Source organism: Acomys minous, assembly GCF_964271855.1.
Source record: "Acomys minous genome assembly, chromosome: 10".
In the NCBI taxonomy this organism is placed as follows: domain Eukaryota; kingdom Metazoa; phylum Chordata; class Mammalia; order Rodentia; family Muridae; genus Acomys; species Acomys minous.
Window position 1 is genome coordinate 3,116,730 of NC_140491.1, and position 15,259 is coordinate 3,131,988.

Here is a 15,259-nt window from a genome sequence, read left to right on the forward strand (position 1 = left end):
GAACCTGGAGTTGGTGACAGGTCCACATTAGTAGGATGAAATAGACGTCGCTGCAACCCCCCCACCCCCCCAGTCTGTGAAAAACAGAGAAGGCAGAAAGCCCATTCAGCTTCCCCAGTGCCCCTGCTTTTGGTTGGTAGAACCTGTTAGGAATTGTAGCATCTTTCTCTGCAGGACTCTTTCCCACTGAGCCATCTCTTCAGACCCTAATGTATCCTTTTAAATTGTGTCCCTTAAAGTGAAGAAAAAAAAACTTCAACTTTAATTAGTCATTTTACATTGTATTTCAGAAATAAGTCCAGTATCTTCCTTAAAATGTATAGGAAATATTATTGGATTTTTAATTTTTATTATCCTAATGGCTGAGTTGTTTTTTTATGGATGAGTTTGTGGAAACTCTAACACAGTGCTGATTCTAGGCCCACATCGCTGGGCTTATTGTTTCCTTCTGTTTGTAATTCTTGACTAATCTTCTAGATTAAAAAATTACCTTTTCCCATTTATTCTCTTTTATGTCTTTAAATTTATGCTTTCTGGGAAGATTTGATTTGTCTAATTACCCTTTTCTGTGGAGGTCCACATGTGTTTATAACTAGACCACCACAACGTGGTGCCTTCATTTATATGTCCTCAAGGCTTTAAGTCCCCTATTGGAAATGGATGCTGATAGGTCACCATTTGTTTTTTACAATGTATAGTTTATTTTCAGTTGATAGTTCTACTCAATATATAATCATACAATGATTTCAGATAACTAATTGTATAATAATATAAAACAAGAGCTCATGACCTTGAAAGAGGAAGGATATCTCTTGGCAATGTTTAAAACAACAACAACAACAACAATAACAACATGTATCTTAGTGGGAAGGAGCTTTTCAGCTGCATACACATGTCTAATTATGTGATCATCCATGCTATGAGGACAAAGATGAATATGAACTATTTTCTGTTTCTAAGAGGAGAGTCCTCTTAGTCCTAATGGAAGAGGCAATACATGTGCTATGAAGAGACGTGTTAACACTGAAGAACTTGAAAAAGACTTCCTGGGACATAATTCACACACACACACATGCACACACAGACTCACTCGCACACACCATACACTCACAAACATACACACGATACTCAAATTTATAACAATGATGAAAGACACTAATTATTAACACATAAGGAGATGTATATCCAGATCATAAATAAATGACTTTTCAGGTTTACATTGGAAAATGTGTTCTCATTTTCAAATAACTGTATGCCCTACATTTGACCTATGTTATAGACAAAACAGAATGGGGAAGCAATAACAGCAAATGTGCAGAGACCACTTCACATCAATGGATTCTGTGAAAAAGAAGAAGAAAAAGAAAGAGGAGGAGGAGGAGGAGATGGAGGAGGAGGAGGAGGAGGAGATGGAGGAAGAGGAGGAGGAGGAGAGGGAGAAGAAGAAGAAGAAGAAGAAGAAGAAGAAGAAGAAGAAGAAGAAGAAGAAGAAGAAGAAGAAGAAGAAGAGCTAAGATAGTTTGGGTGGATGTTGCTGTGATCCTGTAATACTTAAGGCTAGAGAGCAAGGGAAGAACAGCAGGCATAAATCATAAAATTCTGGTGAAGAAAGTTGAATATTAAGCTGTTCCAACATTACTGACCACTAGGACACAATGTGTTCTACCCCAGCAGGTGGTAACACAGCAGATGAACGGAGGGGCCGTGGGGGAATGTGAAGACATTTGGACAGACTTTGACCTTTTCAGCTTTGCAGTTCAGGAGCCACCATTAGCTCTACCTTTGAAACTGCTCTTTAGCTACATGCTTGTGCAAGGAAAATAAACTACCCCAAAGAATGTGTCCTGTCTCTACACTTTAGTTTTCTTTAAATGTACCTGAAATATAAAACTTAAAATGCTGAACTGCAGCTGGAAGAGATTTCTAGGAGGCTTTGTTTTTCTCTTTTAGGTAATAGTGCTTCTATGAAGGTTGTGTTTATAACTTAGGAAGACTGCAGAGCATTTCAAGGTTTCTAAAATTTTTCTTGAAATTTTTTATGTATTTAAGATAGGAATAAATATTGTTAAATGTTTTTTCAAGAAAGGGGGGCTTGTGTGCATGCCCATGGATGAGGCTATAGATAACAACCTACATATTACATGGGTGATAACAAGTTTAACTGTTGATATTTTTATTTTATAAATGTATATAAAATATATTGTAAATGTGATAAAAATTCTCTAAAATTGGATTGATTTAGAAGACTCATAGTGATTAGAAAACACTGACTAATACATCCATAGTTGCTGTGGGTATGAAGCCAGACTAATTTCTGGTGCACTGTAGATATAAAATTCCTGAAGTTTTCAAATGCTTAGCAAGAGAAAATTAGGATGTGTACATTTATTTTACATTAATATTATATTACATATTGAAGTGTTATGTTAGAATATATTAAAGAAAATATACTAATTCTACCTATCTAAGATAAAGAATTCATGTTTGATCAGGGATACGTTTGGTCTTTGCTTTCAACTGTTAGTTGATAATCTCTAGTTTTATTTAAGCCCTTCATAAAGACATTTCTGTTCATCTATGGGTCTTACAGCCTACGTTTCCTAATAGTATGACTGTCAATGGAGTTCTTGAATGCCGTTTTGACAGTCCAAACGTAGAAGTGACTGTGGCTAGGTATAGGACAGTAAACCCTGCCTGTGCGACTGAGTTGCAGTGAAAATCCTTAGCCATTAAAACTACTTGACCTTCTGTGTTGGGCAAGACCTTGTGTATTGCCATGTACTGATGCTGAGGAGTGGACAGGAAAGGATTTCACTGGGTAGAGAGAGCCAGACGCCCAGGACTTCGCAAACTCTGCCCTTCATGTCTCTCATCTCAACTGATTTTACCCTCTTCTTTTCTCTTCAGTGCATCCCAGCTAAAAAAAAAAAAAAGTATAATACTGTCCGGTGAACACTGGGTCTTCCTCCACAGTAACAGCTCTGCAGGTGGCTTGTTAACCCCTGAACTTGCAATTGGTGACAGAAACAGGACTGTCCTTCTGGGCTGCTCCTGAACGCTTGGATGATCCTCTTTGTTTTCTGTGGAAAGGCTAGAAAGTGCATGTCCCAGTTAGTGGCTTCTGTTTCCTTCTGTCAGTGGTAGGGTAGGATGTCTATCTAGCAGAAAAAGGTGAAGGAAGCAGCACGAGATGCCAAAGCACGACAAAAGGAGCAGTTATCTAAACGGTAGTTAATTGCTTAAATACACAAATTTTAGTGTGAGCGACAATCATCTAATTAGAGCCCAATGCTATAGATGCCAGGAGTTTGATATGTAGAAATAGACAAAAGAGAAGTGAGATGAGCTGCAAGGGAAGAAAATAATACAATTGGGAAGATTAAATAAACCTCTCTTGTTGTTGACGCATAAACAAAATAGGACGAAACCAACAGTCAGGCCTAGAAGTTAACGTGGGGAGGCGCTACTGTACCTGCGCTGGTCCTGCCATGGGGAGGCGCTACTGTCCCTGCGCTGGTCCTGCCTGATGGCGAAGACCACGCCCACTATTTGCTCGCTGTGTGAACTTAGGGAAGTTATTACATTTTTCTCTGCTTTCATTTAATTCCCTGCGTTAGTAGGGGTGATACAGTATACATCTTATGGGAGTGCTCTGAGGATTAAAGGGCTTAATATGAGCCAATTGCTAGCAACAGTGCCTGGAATATACTCTGTAGGCTTAGACGTAATTTACCATTATTGTCGCTGTTGGCTGCAGGAAAATGTGTACAAATGGTGCGACTGTCTATGAATGAAAGTAGCTTTTAAAAAAAATCGGTATGATGGCAGCATTACTTATAGTCATGACTTTGTGAAATTCAGAAAGTAGGTATCTGCACAATAAATGCAAAATTATCTAACATCTGGCTTATTATTGGCTTGTTAATTTCCATTAGCTCCGTCTTTATTCTGAGTGTGTCAGTTAACTGAAAGTCTCTTAAATACCGTATGTATTCATAGAAGAACCTCAACAAGCATATTAATTTTGTTGCAGATCTTCCCCTTTTCTTATACCTTGGCTGGCCTTCACTGCTACCATCTTTTCAAAGGTCTCCTTGGCTTGTCAGTCTCTGCATTGTGCTGAAATTAATATCACGATCCTGGGAGCTTATGGAATTAGTCTGCTTTTAGGATCTCTATTTTGTCTTGCGGGCCCACTCTTCCCTTCCTCACTCTGCTCTGTGTCCCCAGGATGCAGAATCCTAAGGAATAAAAGAGGAGCCGCCACAGTCTGCTCTCTCTGTGCTGTGTCTAACAAAGTGGTGACCACAGGCCTAAAACCAAAATAAAGGAAAGGAATAGTATCTGAGTGTTCATTTTCCACTTCCTTCCTTCCTAGCAGTTTGCTTACACTATGTCTGGTACAATGCCTGTGGTGTCTTTTAATAAGGAAGATTAAATGAGATTAATTCCCAGGTGGAGTGATTAGGCAGGAAACGATTAATCCAACACATGCACTCAAAGTCTGACTATTTTTTCCTTTAATTGATAAAAGGCACACTTACATTTTCCTTCCGTTCATGTTCTGTTCTCTAAGGTATGTGAAGTTCGTGTGATGCACTGTCTCATTGACCTGCAGGGCTGCACCAGGCGTGAAGACACATGATCTGGAACCTAGGAAGCAGGTGTGAGAAGAACAGTGTAAGAGAATCGAGATCGTCCCTAAGACGCAGCAGTGCAAGTGTCAAAGCAACAAACTATTTAAAAAAAAAAAAAACAATAACAAGGATTTTTTTCTTCTTGAAAATTTTGTCTTTCTTTATTTTTTTATACATACGTTTATATTATTACACATACAGCAAGAAGAACCACAAAAAAATTGGAATTATATAAATGTTACATTAATAGTGTTTGTGCTATTTATATTTCACGACCTTGAAGAAAACATCTTGGTGAGTCTCAAATTCGGAATGTAAATCAGTATCTACCATACCTCATCTCTATCAACCCAGCTAGGCCTAAAATCATCCTAACGCTTAAACAGCTAAGTTTCATTGTAAAACTAAACTATCTGGTTTTCAACTCCAGCAGAGACTTGAGAAGGAATAAAATTAATTACCCGAGTAAACAGGAAGTGCAGATTAGCAGCTTCCAGTGTGAAAAAAAAAATGACAGAAACAGTTTGCTGCATGAACAGTCACCCAAAACACTATAACATTGGAGCATCATCTTCAGCCTTCAGGCCCAATATATCTGACAGACATATTTGTGAGGTAGGAACTATTGAGGACTTGCTTACCCTGCCTTGGCCAACTAGGCCTCCATCCAACTTTGCCCGTTTTTAGGAAGAATTCTGTCAGTGGTGGAAATGAGGACATTTTGTCCAGTGACTTGTTTGCCACATTTGAAGCCATCTGTATAAGTAGGTTCTTTGATGCTCATCATCCCCTTTGGGGTAGGCTGGGTGTTGTCAGGAGTTAATCTGTCTTGTTGTCAACGAATCTTTAAAATCATAACAAACTACTGAGAAACAGCAAGGACAAGATTAAGAAGGAGACCCCAAGTTCAAGGTGAACCAGGACGGAGAATCACCGACCGCACCAAGAGTTCTGCATCATTTCTAAGTTGAGCCAGCTGCCTGTCACAAAGAAAGCATTGCCTACATATTTGCTGAGAAAAACTGGAAACGAAATAAAGAGTAAATGGCCGACTGCAAGACACTCACTGCTCTCCTGTGAAGGCCTCCTGCCGAGATGCCAGGTCCTCTAGTGCGGCCTGTGAGGACTGAGTGCACATGCTGGCAATAATTCATGTCCATTGGTTTCTCACTGTGTGCTGGCACAGCCTAGGCACAGTTAATTTGCAATCAAAATAATAGGAGAATCTTAAATTTTTATTCTGTGTGGTGATGTTGAGGCTCTCACAAAATGAGCAAACTGAAGAACCTGGAAGCTGTTCTGATGCTTTAAAAATACCCTACAGATTAAGGTCAGTTACTGCGACCTCCATGGCTAGGAGTGAAATGTAATTACCCGGCCCCCTCCACCCCCAGTTTAGGATGCACATTTTCAGAGTTGTATTTACAACTAATTTTAAGAGAAGCAAGTAGAATAAGAAAAGAAACAACTTGATTTCATCCTACTCTTTCACTTTTACAAGACCTTTCTTTCTTTCTGTCTTTCTTTCTTTCTTTCTTTCTTTCTTTCTTTTTCTTTTCCCCAAGACAGGGTTTCTCTGTGTAGCCTTGGCTGTCCTAGACTCATTTTGTAGACCAGGCTAGCCTCGAACTCACAGCGACCCGCCTGCCCCTGCCTCCCGAGTGCTGGGATTAAAGGCGTGCGCCACCATAAGGTAACAAACATATTTGACGTCAGAGTGTTCCTTCTAGCAATCTCAACAAATCCTCGGTTAATTGAATGCAAGCATTTTTGGAAGTGGGGAATGTAGCGGATACTGTTGTTATTTGTAATCTGTCTAATGAAAATCAGTCCTGCCTTCCTGTCCAGTGTAATTCCTTCATCAGAATCCCCTTGCCCCACTTCTAATGGACATTGAACTATTTTATAGACATGACCAATTTGCTTTCTTAAATGTATAAGCAAATTTTCATTCCTCGTAGAGAGTTTAAATTTTGTGACTGATAATCCTTTACTTTCTCTTGGAATCTCGTATGCCACAGCTCATGTGCCAAATTAGGCAATGATATTGGATTAGTCTGAATCTTATGTACTATATTCCTCCCACAGAAATTTAAAATATCTGCTTTTATATATAGTCATATATAGTGCAATATTGAATATATTGTCTTTTTAAACTTTGAATACATATAATAAGAGTACGTTGGGATGTACTAGCGACACGCAAAGAAACAGTAAGATTGAGTTCTGTAAAGTTAATAGTGGTTTAGGGACCAAAAAACCTTTGCAAGGCAGTGAAACTACATCCATTGTGTAGTGATCAGAGTAGGGAGAAAAGTGGCAAGTGGGATACCAAGTACATTTTTAAGTGTTCACAGATGTGTCTGTGTTTACTGGGTCAGCATCTAAAAGATAAAGGAGACGATTCACACAGGGTGAATTAAAGCTTGCAGATGTTGTAAGAGAAGCCCGAGGATGCAGCAGAGGGAAGGTCTGGATTAACTAGAGCAAATGCAAATTGGCTGAGGCAATTTATTAGAGCAGAATAAATGATCGTGGTGAAAAAATGGAGACTCTTATTAAAAATGAAGGAAAACACCTGGATGTCCTTTCATGTCTTTAAATACTAGTTTAAGATTTCAGAAAGCCTTACAAATGGGCTAGGGCTCTCTTTCTCTCTCTATCCATCATCTCCCCCATGTGGTGTGTGTGTGTGTGTGTGTGTGTGTGTGTGTATGTGTGTGTGTGTGTGTATGTACATGTGTATTTTGTATTATGTATCCCTTATATCAGAATTAAGTACTGACAACCTATAATCTGTATGCCACAGCAAAGTCTAGGGCTCTATTTTCAGATCCCCCCTCTTTTCTTATCTCTCAATATCATACAAATAACATGAAACATGAAATGGGAAAAATGAGCATGGGTGTTAATCGAGAAGGGGGAAAGGAGGACAGTACAAAGGGGGAAGAAGAGAGGAGGTGAAAGCAACACTGGAGGTGTTTGAACACACAGGGAATCATGCCATGTTTGTTTACACATATGTTTGTGTGCATACATAACCTGCATGTGTGATGTGTAATTTCGATGAAATTTTAACACTCAGGCCTATAGTATTCCTCCTCAAGAGCCATAGACCACCTAACAAAAACCTTAGTACAGGCATGAAATAGCCTTTTGAGTTGTTTGCCGGGAGGGTTCAAGAGATTGCCAAACTACTATATGCCATTGGTGTAGCCTTTGGTTGCCTTCCGGAGGCTGAAGATAAGTCCCATTTGCTGAAAACACCACACATTTTGAACACAAGACTGGGGGGAACCAGAGCATGATTTAACCTGATAGTCTGAGCAGTAGGTTCCATGGCGTGGGGAGGTACTGTGCAAGCATCCGAGGGAGGGAAGGGGCCATCTAGCTCTTCTCAATGGTCCTGTCAACAGCAACAGTATGGCCAGGTGTCCCTAAGGGTACAACACTGACACCTATAACTCAATGGTACACAACAGTTGTCTACTTTGATTAAACGCATGGCCAACACGCCTTTAGGAAGAGAAATAATAAACCAGCCTTAATTGTTCTGTCCATCACGCATACCTTGTACACTTGTTATTTGAGGACTGTATAACACTTGCAAGAAATTATATGCTTTCAGAACAAAAGAAGCAGACACTGACACTGGATCAGACCTGACAGGATGCATTCCTCTCAGCATGCTGGACACTGACATCCTGCATCCTTCATGTTCCAGCACCAAGTGCTTCAGTTGCTGTTCCTCATCAGAACAAGACAGCTCCCAGGACAGCTTCAAAGAAAGCTTCCTGTCCCAATTGGTCCAGCATTCCAGACTCCCTCACAGGGCTCTAATTAAGCCTGGAATTTCTCAACATTTAGAAACTGAACCACAAATGCCATTCCTAGCTTGTTTAACCATTTCCCCAATTTTATTTGGGCCTCTAAAAAGGTATTATTTGTCCCAAATCAGCTGGAAGAAACCTTAAGAGAATGATGCCCCATTTCCTTTAAGGGGGTCAGGTAGGTTACTGGTTGCTTTCTTGGCCTATAGAGGCTTATTTTCAATGGGAGTTAGCTACAAGTTATTATTAGTCTTATTTAGAGAGAAAACAAGGTTGGACTCAATGATGTCTCTTTTACCCCTTAATTTACATTCTTATGTTTGGAAATAGGAGTGGAAAAGGAAAGGGAAATATAAAAATACATAGGGAAGACAGAGCAAAACGTAGATTAGTGAATCTACTCCTCAACTTAATACCTCAATTGTCACTCACAAGGTTATTTTTAATTCACTGGTATAGAATTTTGTATATAGATGCAAAATAAGTTTAATTCTAGATACAGTGGTATAGAATTCAAATATAAGTTCATTCTTCACACACATATATTTCTACTCTAATATGAGGTATTGTACCCATTTAACTCAACTATAATACAAGGTTTCCTTCCAATATTTTGAAAGTGCTACTGGAGGGTATTTAGGATAAATAAGTTACACAAGTTAATTATTAGCTGATCAAATCATGGTTATGTCAGTCACTAGTCTACTCTTATCACCAGACTATACCTCTTAGGCCCCTCATAGAGTAAGAGCATCTGATACCTCCCTGATCCATCCCTCAGGCCCACATGCTCAATTAAAAAGACCCTGCATGTTAAGGAAGGAATTTGACTTGTTTCTTAGTAAATACTGTGTTTAATTTTGTCTAACAGTATTTCCAGCTACACTTTACTTTTATAATGTTAACAGTTGATTACCTTAATTTTAATTGTTTTATTTTGGGGTTAGGACATCTCCCAAACATTTTGATAAGTGGAAACTTTAGTTTGAAGGACTGTTTTCTTAACATAATTCATCCAGTTCTCCTGATGTGGACAGGCATCACAAGAGAGAATGAATTTCCAGTTATACTATTTCCATAGTGATTTTATCCAGGGAGCGTGTGCTGCCTCGCAGTCTTTTTCTAGACGGTCTCTAGTCAAACTGAGTGGGTAGAAGTTAAAAAGCACCAGTAATAATAGGTTATTGCCAGAAAGAGGGTTTTTTAAATGACAAATCAAAATTCAACAGTCAAGAATCTTCAGTCAAAATAATAAGTTAGTATTTTTTAGAGTTATCCCTCAAGGACATCCTGACTGGTTCTTAAAAGTAGCATTTTAAATTTACTTTATATTTCAGAGCCTTCTTCCAATGAGAGATAGTTTTAAAGTTATCTCACAGGATTTGTTAAATTTACATGCATCCAACATCACTAACATCTGTGCCTTGGTGGATGTTACAAGAAGAAGCTTAGAGATAATACCTTCTTTGTCCAGTGTAGCTAAAAAAGGACAAAACAGGCGGTAAACCTTAAACCCCTACCCAGATCTAGACAATGGACAGAACACTCTCCACAGTAGAGTGGAGAGTGGGATATGACTTTCTCAATACTCTAGTGCCTCACCTTTGACCATGTCCCCTGGAGGGGGAGACCTGGTGGCACTCAGAGGAAGGACAGAAGGTTACCAAGAAGAGACTTGATACCCTATGAGCATATACAGGGGGAGGTAATCCCCCTCAGGAACAGCCATAGGGGAGGGGAATAAGGGGAAAATGGGAGGGAGGGAAGAATGGGAGGATACAAGGGATGGGATAACCATTGAGATGTAACAAGAATAAATTAATAAAGGAGAAAAAAATAAAAAAATAAAAAAAAAATAAAAAAATTGCTACCCATAATGTTCTTAGAGTGAGAGAGATATGTTGCTTTCTCTCCTATTGGCTTTGTGTACCTGAGCCATTTTTCAAAGGCTCAAGTTAAGAAAAATGAAACACTAGACCATTTTGCTAAGTATTGTTCCAATCCTGTAAAAAAAAAATCTGATCACATTCCACTTCCCAAAACACGATGTGTCTATTAAATATGCTGATAAATGACTTGCAAATGATGCCATTTCAAAATGCCAGAGGATCACTTTTTAGATGCCACAAAATATATTAAAGGTTTAGCTACAGGAAATCTTAACTTATACAAACTTTCATAATTTGGGGGAGTATTTAAATTCACCCTAACCTTGGATAGTGCCTACATAGAGTTTCTAATGTAAATTGACTATAGCAGTTGCCTTTATGAAGCTATTTAATTAGAAATAATATGCTATATAAAATGTGCCTTGAGCATAAGTAGCCAGAATTTACTTAATATCCTATTTCTAAGTTTCTCATATGATGGAATCATTGATAGTCTCAAAACTGACGTGTGGGATTTGGGAATACGATTGATTTTTGCTTGGCTCCCAGCATTCTCCAGATGCAGCAGGAAATGCTGAGAGTGTAGTTTCCTTACCTTCTCATCCTCAGCTTTGCTGCTCCCCTTTAGCCCTCCCCTTTAGCTCTGGCAGGAAAGTCTTTACTTCTTACACTGCAGGAGGCTATATGCTCATAAAATAATCCCTACCATGGCTTTTTTACCCCTCCCAAGAGTAATGTGTGCTATTCAGTTACCATTATTATAAAGGTTTATAACAGCAGCACAAACTCTTTAATAATTATATTTTATTATGTCCCCCTCTTCCCTCCCCACTGTACATGGACATGTACATTAGAAAAGCACTAATGGTCTGAGTTGCACATGGTAAATAACTTTACTCCAATGATGAATCCCAGTCTCCTTTCACTGTAGTCTTGAGATGAAACACTTTAAACTATTGCTTTCTTGTCAAGTTGTAAAAGTATGTATATCTGATCCCCAAACATTACAGAACTACGTAGAGCTATGTATGACTTACAGTGCAGTGACCAGTAGCCACATGTAGCACCTGAACTGCATGTAAAAACATACTTCCTACTCAAGTCCTAGATGAAGGAACAGAGCTTGTGTTATTCACCCACATCCTGCTGATGTGCTGACAGTATTTTCTTATATTGTAGGCTGTATAAGCTATATTATTAAAGTTATTTTGCCTGTTTCTTGGCTACATTTTATTTAATTTTGTTTTAGTTTTGAGATAGAGCTAAACAACAACAACAAAAACCAAACCAAACCAAAAAACCCAGCTTGCCTGGAACTCTCCCTGTAGACCAGGCTGGCCTTAGAAATATTGTTACCTTTGTGCCCTCTGAGTGCGAGGAATAAATAATAAAGGTGCACACTACCATATGGATCATAATACTTCTGAATGTGGCCAGTAGAAACTTAAATTTAGGCAATGCAATTTACCTGTTAATTTAAGACAGTGTTGCTCTAAACATCTCAGTCTCTGATACTTCTGAGAAACGCATGCATTTTGTTTAGAATTACACGAGGCACAGGAATTTTCTTTTTGTCTTATTTTGCTTCCATTAAACTCTTTGCTTTTTGTTTTTTGTTTTTTCAAGACAAGGTTTCTCTGTGTAACCTTGGCTGTCCTGGACTTGCTTTGTAGACCAGGCTGGCTTCGAACTCTCAGTGATCCTCCTGCCTCTGTCTCCCGAGTGCTGGGATTAAAGGCGTGTACCACCACGCCCAGCCCATTAAACTCTTAAAGCTTCAAATAAGGTAAATAGTTATCAGATAGTGTCCTCAAAATTAGAAGCGGAGTTGGCCTTAAACATGAGCTACCCAATGTTTTAATAATAATAATAATAATAATAATAATAATAATAATAATGATGATGATGATGATGATGATGATTAAAAACACTGAGAAAAGGTAAAAATGGAAAGAGGTAGGGAAAATCCAGTAAGTTAAATGGTATCCATAGTGGATACCAATAGGGAAGGATGTGGTGTTATAGGGGACCTTCAGGATGATGGGAACACGTTCCATCAGGCCTTGTGGGCATGGTAGAATACAAAGAAAAATAGTATGTAAAGTAAGTTCACACACACACACATACATACACAAACACACACACATACACACAAACACACACACGCACGGGGCGGGGAGGGGGATTCCTGTATTGGTATTAATGGATACAGACACAGACAGATGGATAGATAGATATAATGTGGTGACAGGGTTGCAACCTTGGGCTGATCCCCATGATAGGCAAGCATTCTATCACTGACCAACATTGGTATCCATGTTCCACTTGGCCCACCTAAGTCAGTATCTGCCTATTTCCAACCCTAGATATATGAGGAACTCCTGAAGCCCTGGATGGCTCCCTTGATGAAGAGATAAGCCCATGGTCTTATTATGCTCACTGTGTCTAAAAGGATTTGTATTCAGAGATTAAGTACCTTGCAGACATTGCAAAGCCAGTTCTATCCAAATATCTTAGTCACCTGTTTATATTCTTTCTCCGCTCAAGGAAGATGCATCTCTTGCTTTCAACTTGGTTTCTGCCTGCTGAAAAAACAATAGTCACTTTGTACTTTAAATTACAAATCACTTCTGTTATGCTATGGAACCAATGCATCCTATATGACTTTTTACTGTACCTTTGAAGACAAATTGGTTTGATTGTGTTGCTTTAAAAGGTGCTGGGGTGGGGTTGGGGGTGGGCAGTGGAATCCAGCATCACTTCCCTGCTAGAGAAATTTGATTCCCTGCCTCTTCAGAGCAGCAGATCTGAACCTCCCCCTGCCCCTCCCCCCGCATAAGTCTGGGAACATTAATAGCATCTGTGGTTGAGAGGAAAACGGTTCTGATGATGGTCTTTGCTTAGTGCTTAATGCACGGAATGGATAGCTATAACCCAGACTTTGCTGTCTTTTCTTTGTTGGCTCTGAGTTTATTTTGACAATAATTTTCTTCCTTGTCTTGATTTTAATTGCAAAGGACCACATCCTACATATTTCTGAAGTTTCTGTGCTTGTCCCGCTGGCCAGCATGCGGGTGATGCAATATCCTCCATTTGCAAGAGGTGTATATTTCAAGTACGAAGTGGCCATGTCTCATGTGCCAGGCCCACTCTGAGGACAGAGCACTACATATGGCTGCATGCCACACTAGCAGTCCGGCAGGCAGAAATTCAGTGCTTGTCCATATATAGGCACAGGGTCTGGTGGGGACACCTTAGTGGTGAACACGAAGGTGGTCAAGTAATGGAAGGATTTCTAGAGTAAGCAATATTTATGCAGGTAGGGAGATCTAAGCAGGAGGAAGGGAGCGCCTGGAGAATGGGAGGGGTTTTCAGCAGAAAGCAGGATGGCTAGGGATATTCTGACTTGCTCTTTGTTCAGTTAGGAGTTTGGGTGGAAGAGTGTAGATAAGAGAGGGTGCTGGCAATAATAGTACGCAGAAGGCAGAGATTAGGGAGACACGCTCAATCAACGTTGAAGAGATAATTTTCAAAAGCAATATATCACACAATGAGACTCACGGTGAAATGTGTTATGAATTACTAAAGTGGCTTCATTTAGAGTCTAGAATGTAGACCATCTCACAAGTTTTATCTGTCATAAGACAAATGAAACTAAATCCTCTGCTGATATCGTTGGTAATCTCCTGTGTCTGTGTCCAGATTCGTATTTGTTGTGTGTCCATTTCATTAGAACGCGAGGGCCTGCACCACCCTCATCATTGGAGACATTTAGTTCATGATAGATGGGCTTCATTAGTAGCGGTTTGAGGCGTTATTACTTATTCATCTGTGAAAGTCATAAAGCTTTCATTAATTCATCTTCCAGAAACTATTATGTTAAAATGCAAATATTTTCTTATTCTTCAAATGAGGTAGAAAATGATGTACCTTTTCAGACCATTTCAATGCTCAATTTAAGCTTTTAAGTAAAAATAAAAAAATAAAAAAATACTTAAATCAACTTTACTTCTCAACATTTGATTCATCAATATAAGTTGGGCCAGAGGTAATATGTTTGAGAAAGGGGGTTCAGTGAACATGCCTTGCTTTATGTCTTAATCGTTTGGCAAATGTATTGTGTCCCTTCATTGGTCCATTAAGCTTTGAATGACTCAGGTAATCAAACTTTCTAAATTGATGTCGCATTTTCTGTGGATGTGGTTCATAAGAATCAATGAATTAAATATAGCTTGTAATGCTCAAATAATAGGATATTAATCATTTATGAAAATTTAAGGTTACAACTGAGTTTCAAATCCATTACTATTTTGGTGAATTTGAATGGGAGGAATCATAGGCAGGCATAGGGGGGCTGTTAAAGTATTAAAGTCTGTATGTAATTTTTATTATAATACATTTTGAAGCAAATTGCTTTGTGTCTCAATGCTCATATCCACTTTAGTCCTTTGTAAGTCAGTGACTCGGGTTTCTGGTCACTAAATTATGCTCCAGGCTGGGCAACATGTTAGATTATCTAGCAATACGTAAAGGACCTTTCTCCTTTGGATTTCAGTCCTCCTTTTCCATCACAAATGATGCTGATTTGTATTTGTGAGCACTGTGTTTGAAATAGGATGATTAGTAAAGCTTAAGCCACCCATTTGCTCTGAGAAGTTGCAAAGGAAATAGGGAGATTAACAGAATGATGGAACAGAAGGATCAAGATTATGAGAGAGAGAGAGAGAGAGAGAGAGAGAGAGAGAGAGAGAGAGAGAGAGACTGACTGTCCCCTTTCTGTGCTCCCCTCCATAAGCAGGAAGTAGCCAAGCACTACTTTTGTAGATGGTAGCAGAGAGTTTCTTTGTTACTCATCGTCCTTTATTGCTTTTGTGAAATGGAATCAAACTTAAGCGTTTAAAAA

The 15,259-nt window shown here is 39.0% G+C and overlaps 1 protein-coding gene across 2 annotated transcripts in view; it reads left to right on the top strand.

Annotated features, from left to right (window-relative positions):
- The window catches only part of YIPF7 (Yip1 domain family member 7), a 332,610-nt gene extending 325,228 nt beyond the window's left edge, over nt 1-7,382 (top strand). Inside the window, exon 6 of one of the 2 annotated variants that reach the window (XM_084799690.1) lies at nt 4,577-7,382. In XM_084799690.1, the coding sequence (XP_084655816.1) occupies nt 4,577-4,595 (19 nt within the window). In that variant the 3' untranslated portion in view covers nt 4,596-7,382. Of the gene's footprint in view, nt 1-1,279; nt 1,318-4,576 lie in introns of those variants that run through there. The other variant, XM_084799689.1, reaches the window with a different exon arrangement.
- Nucleotides 7,383-15,259: the final 7,877 nt, after the last annotated feature.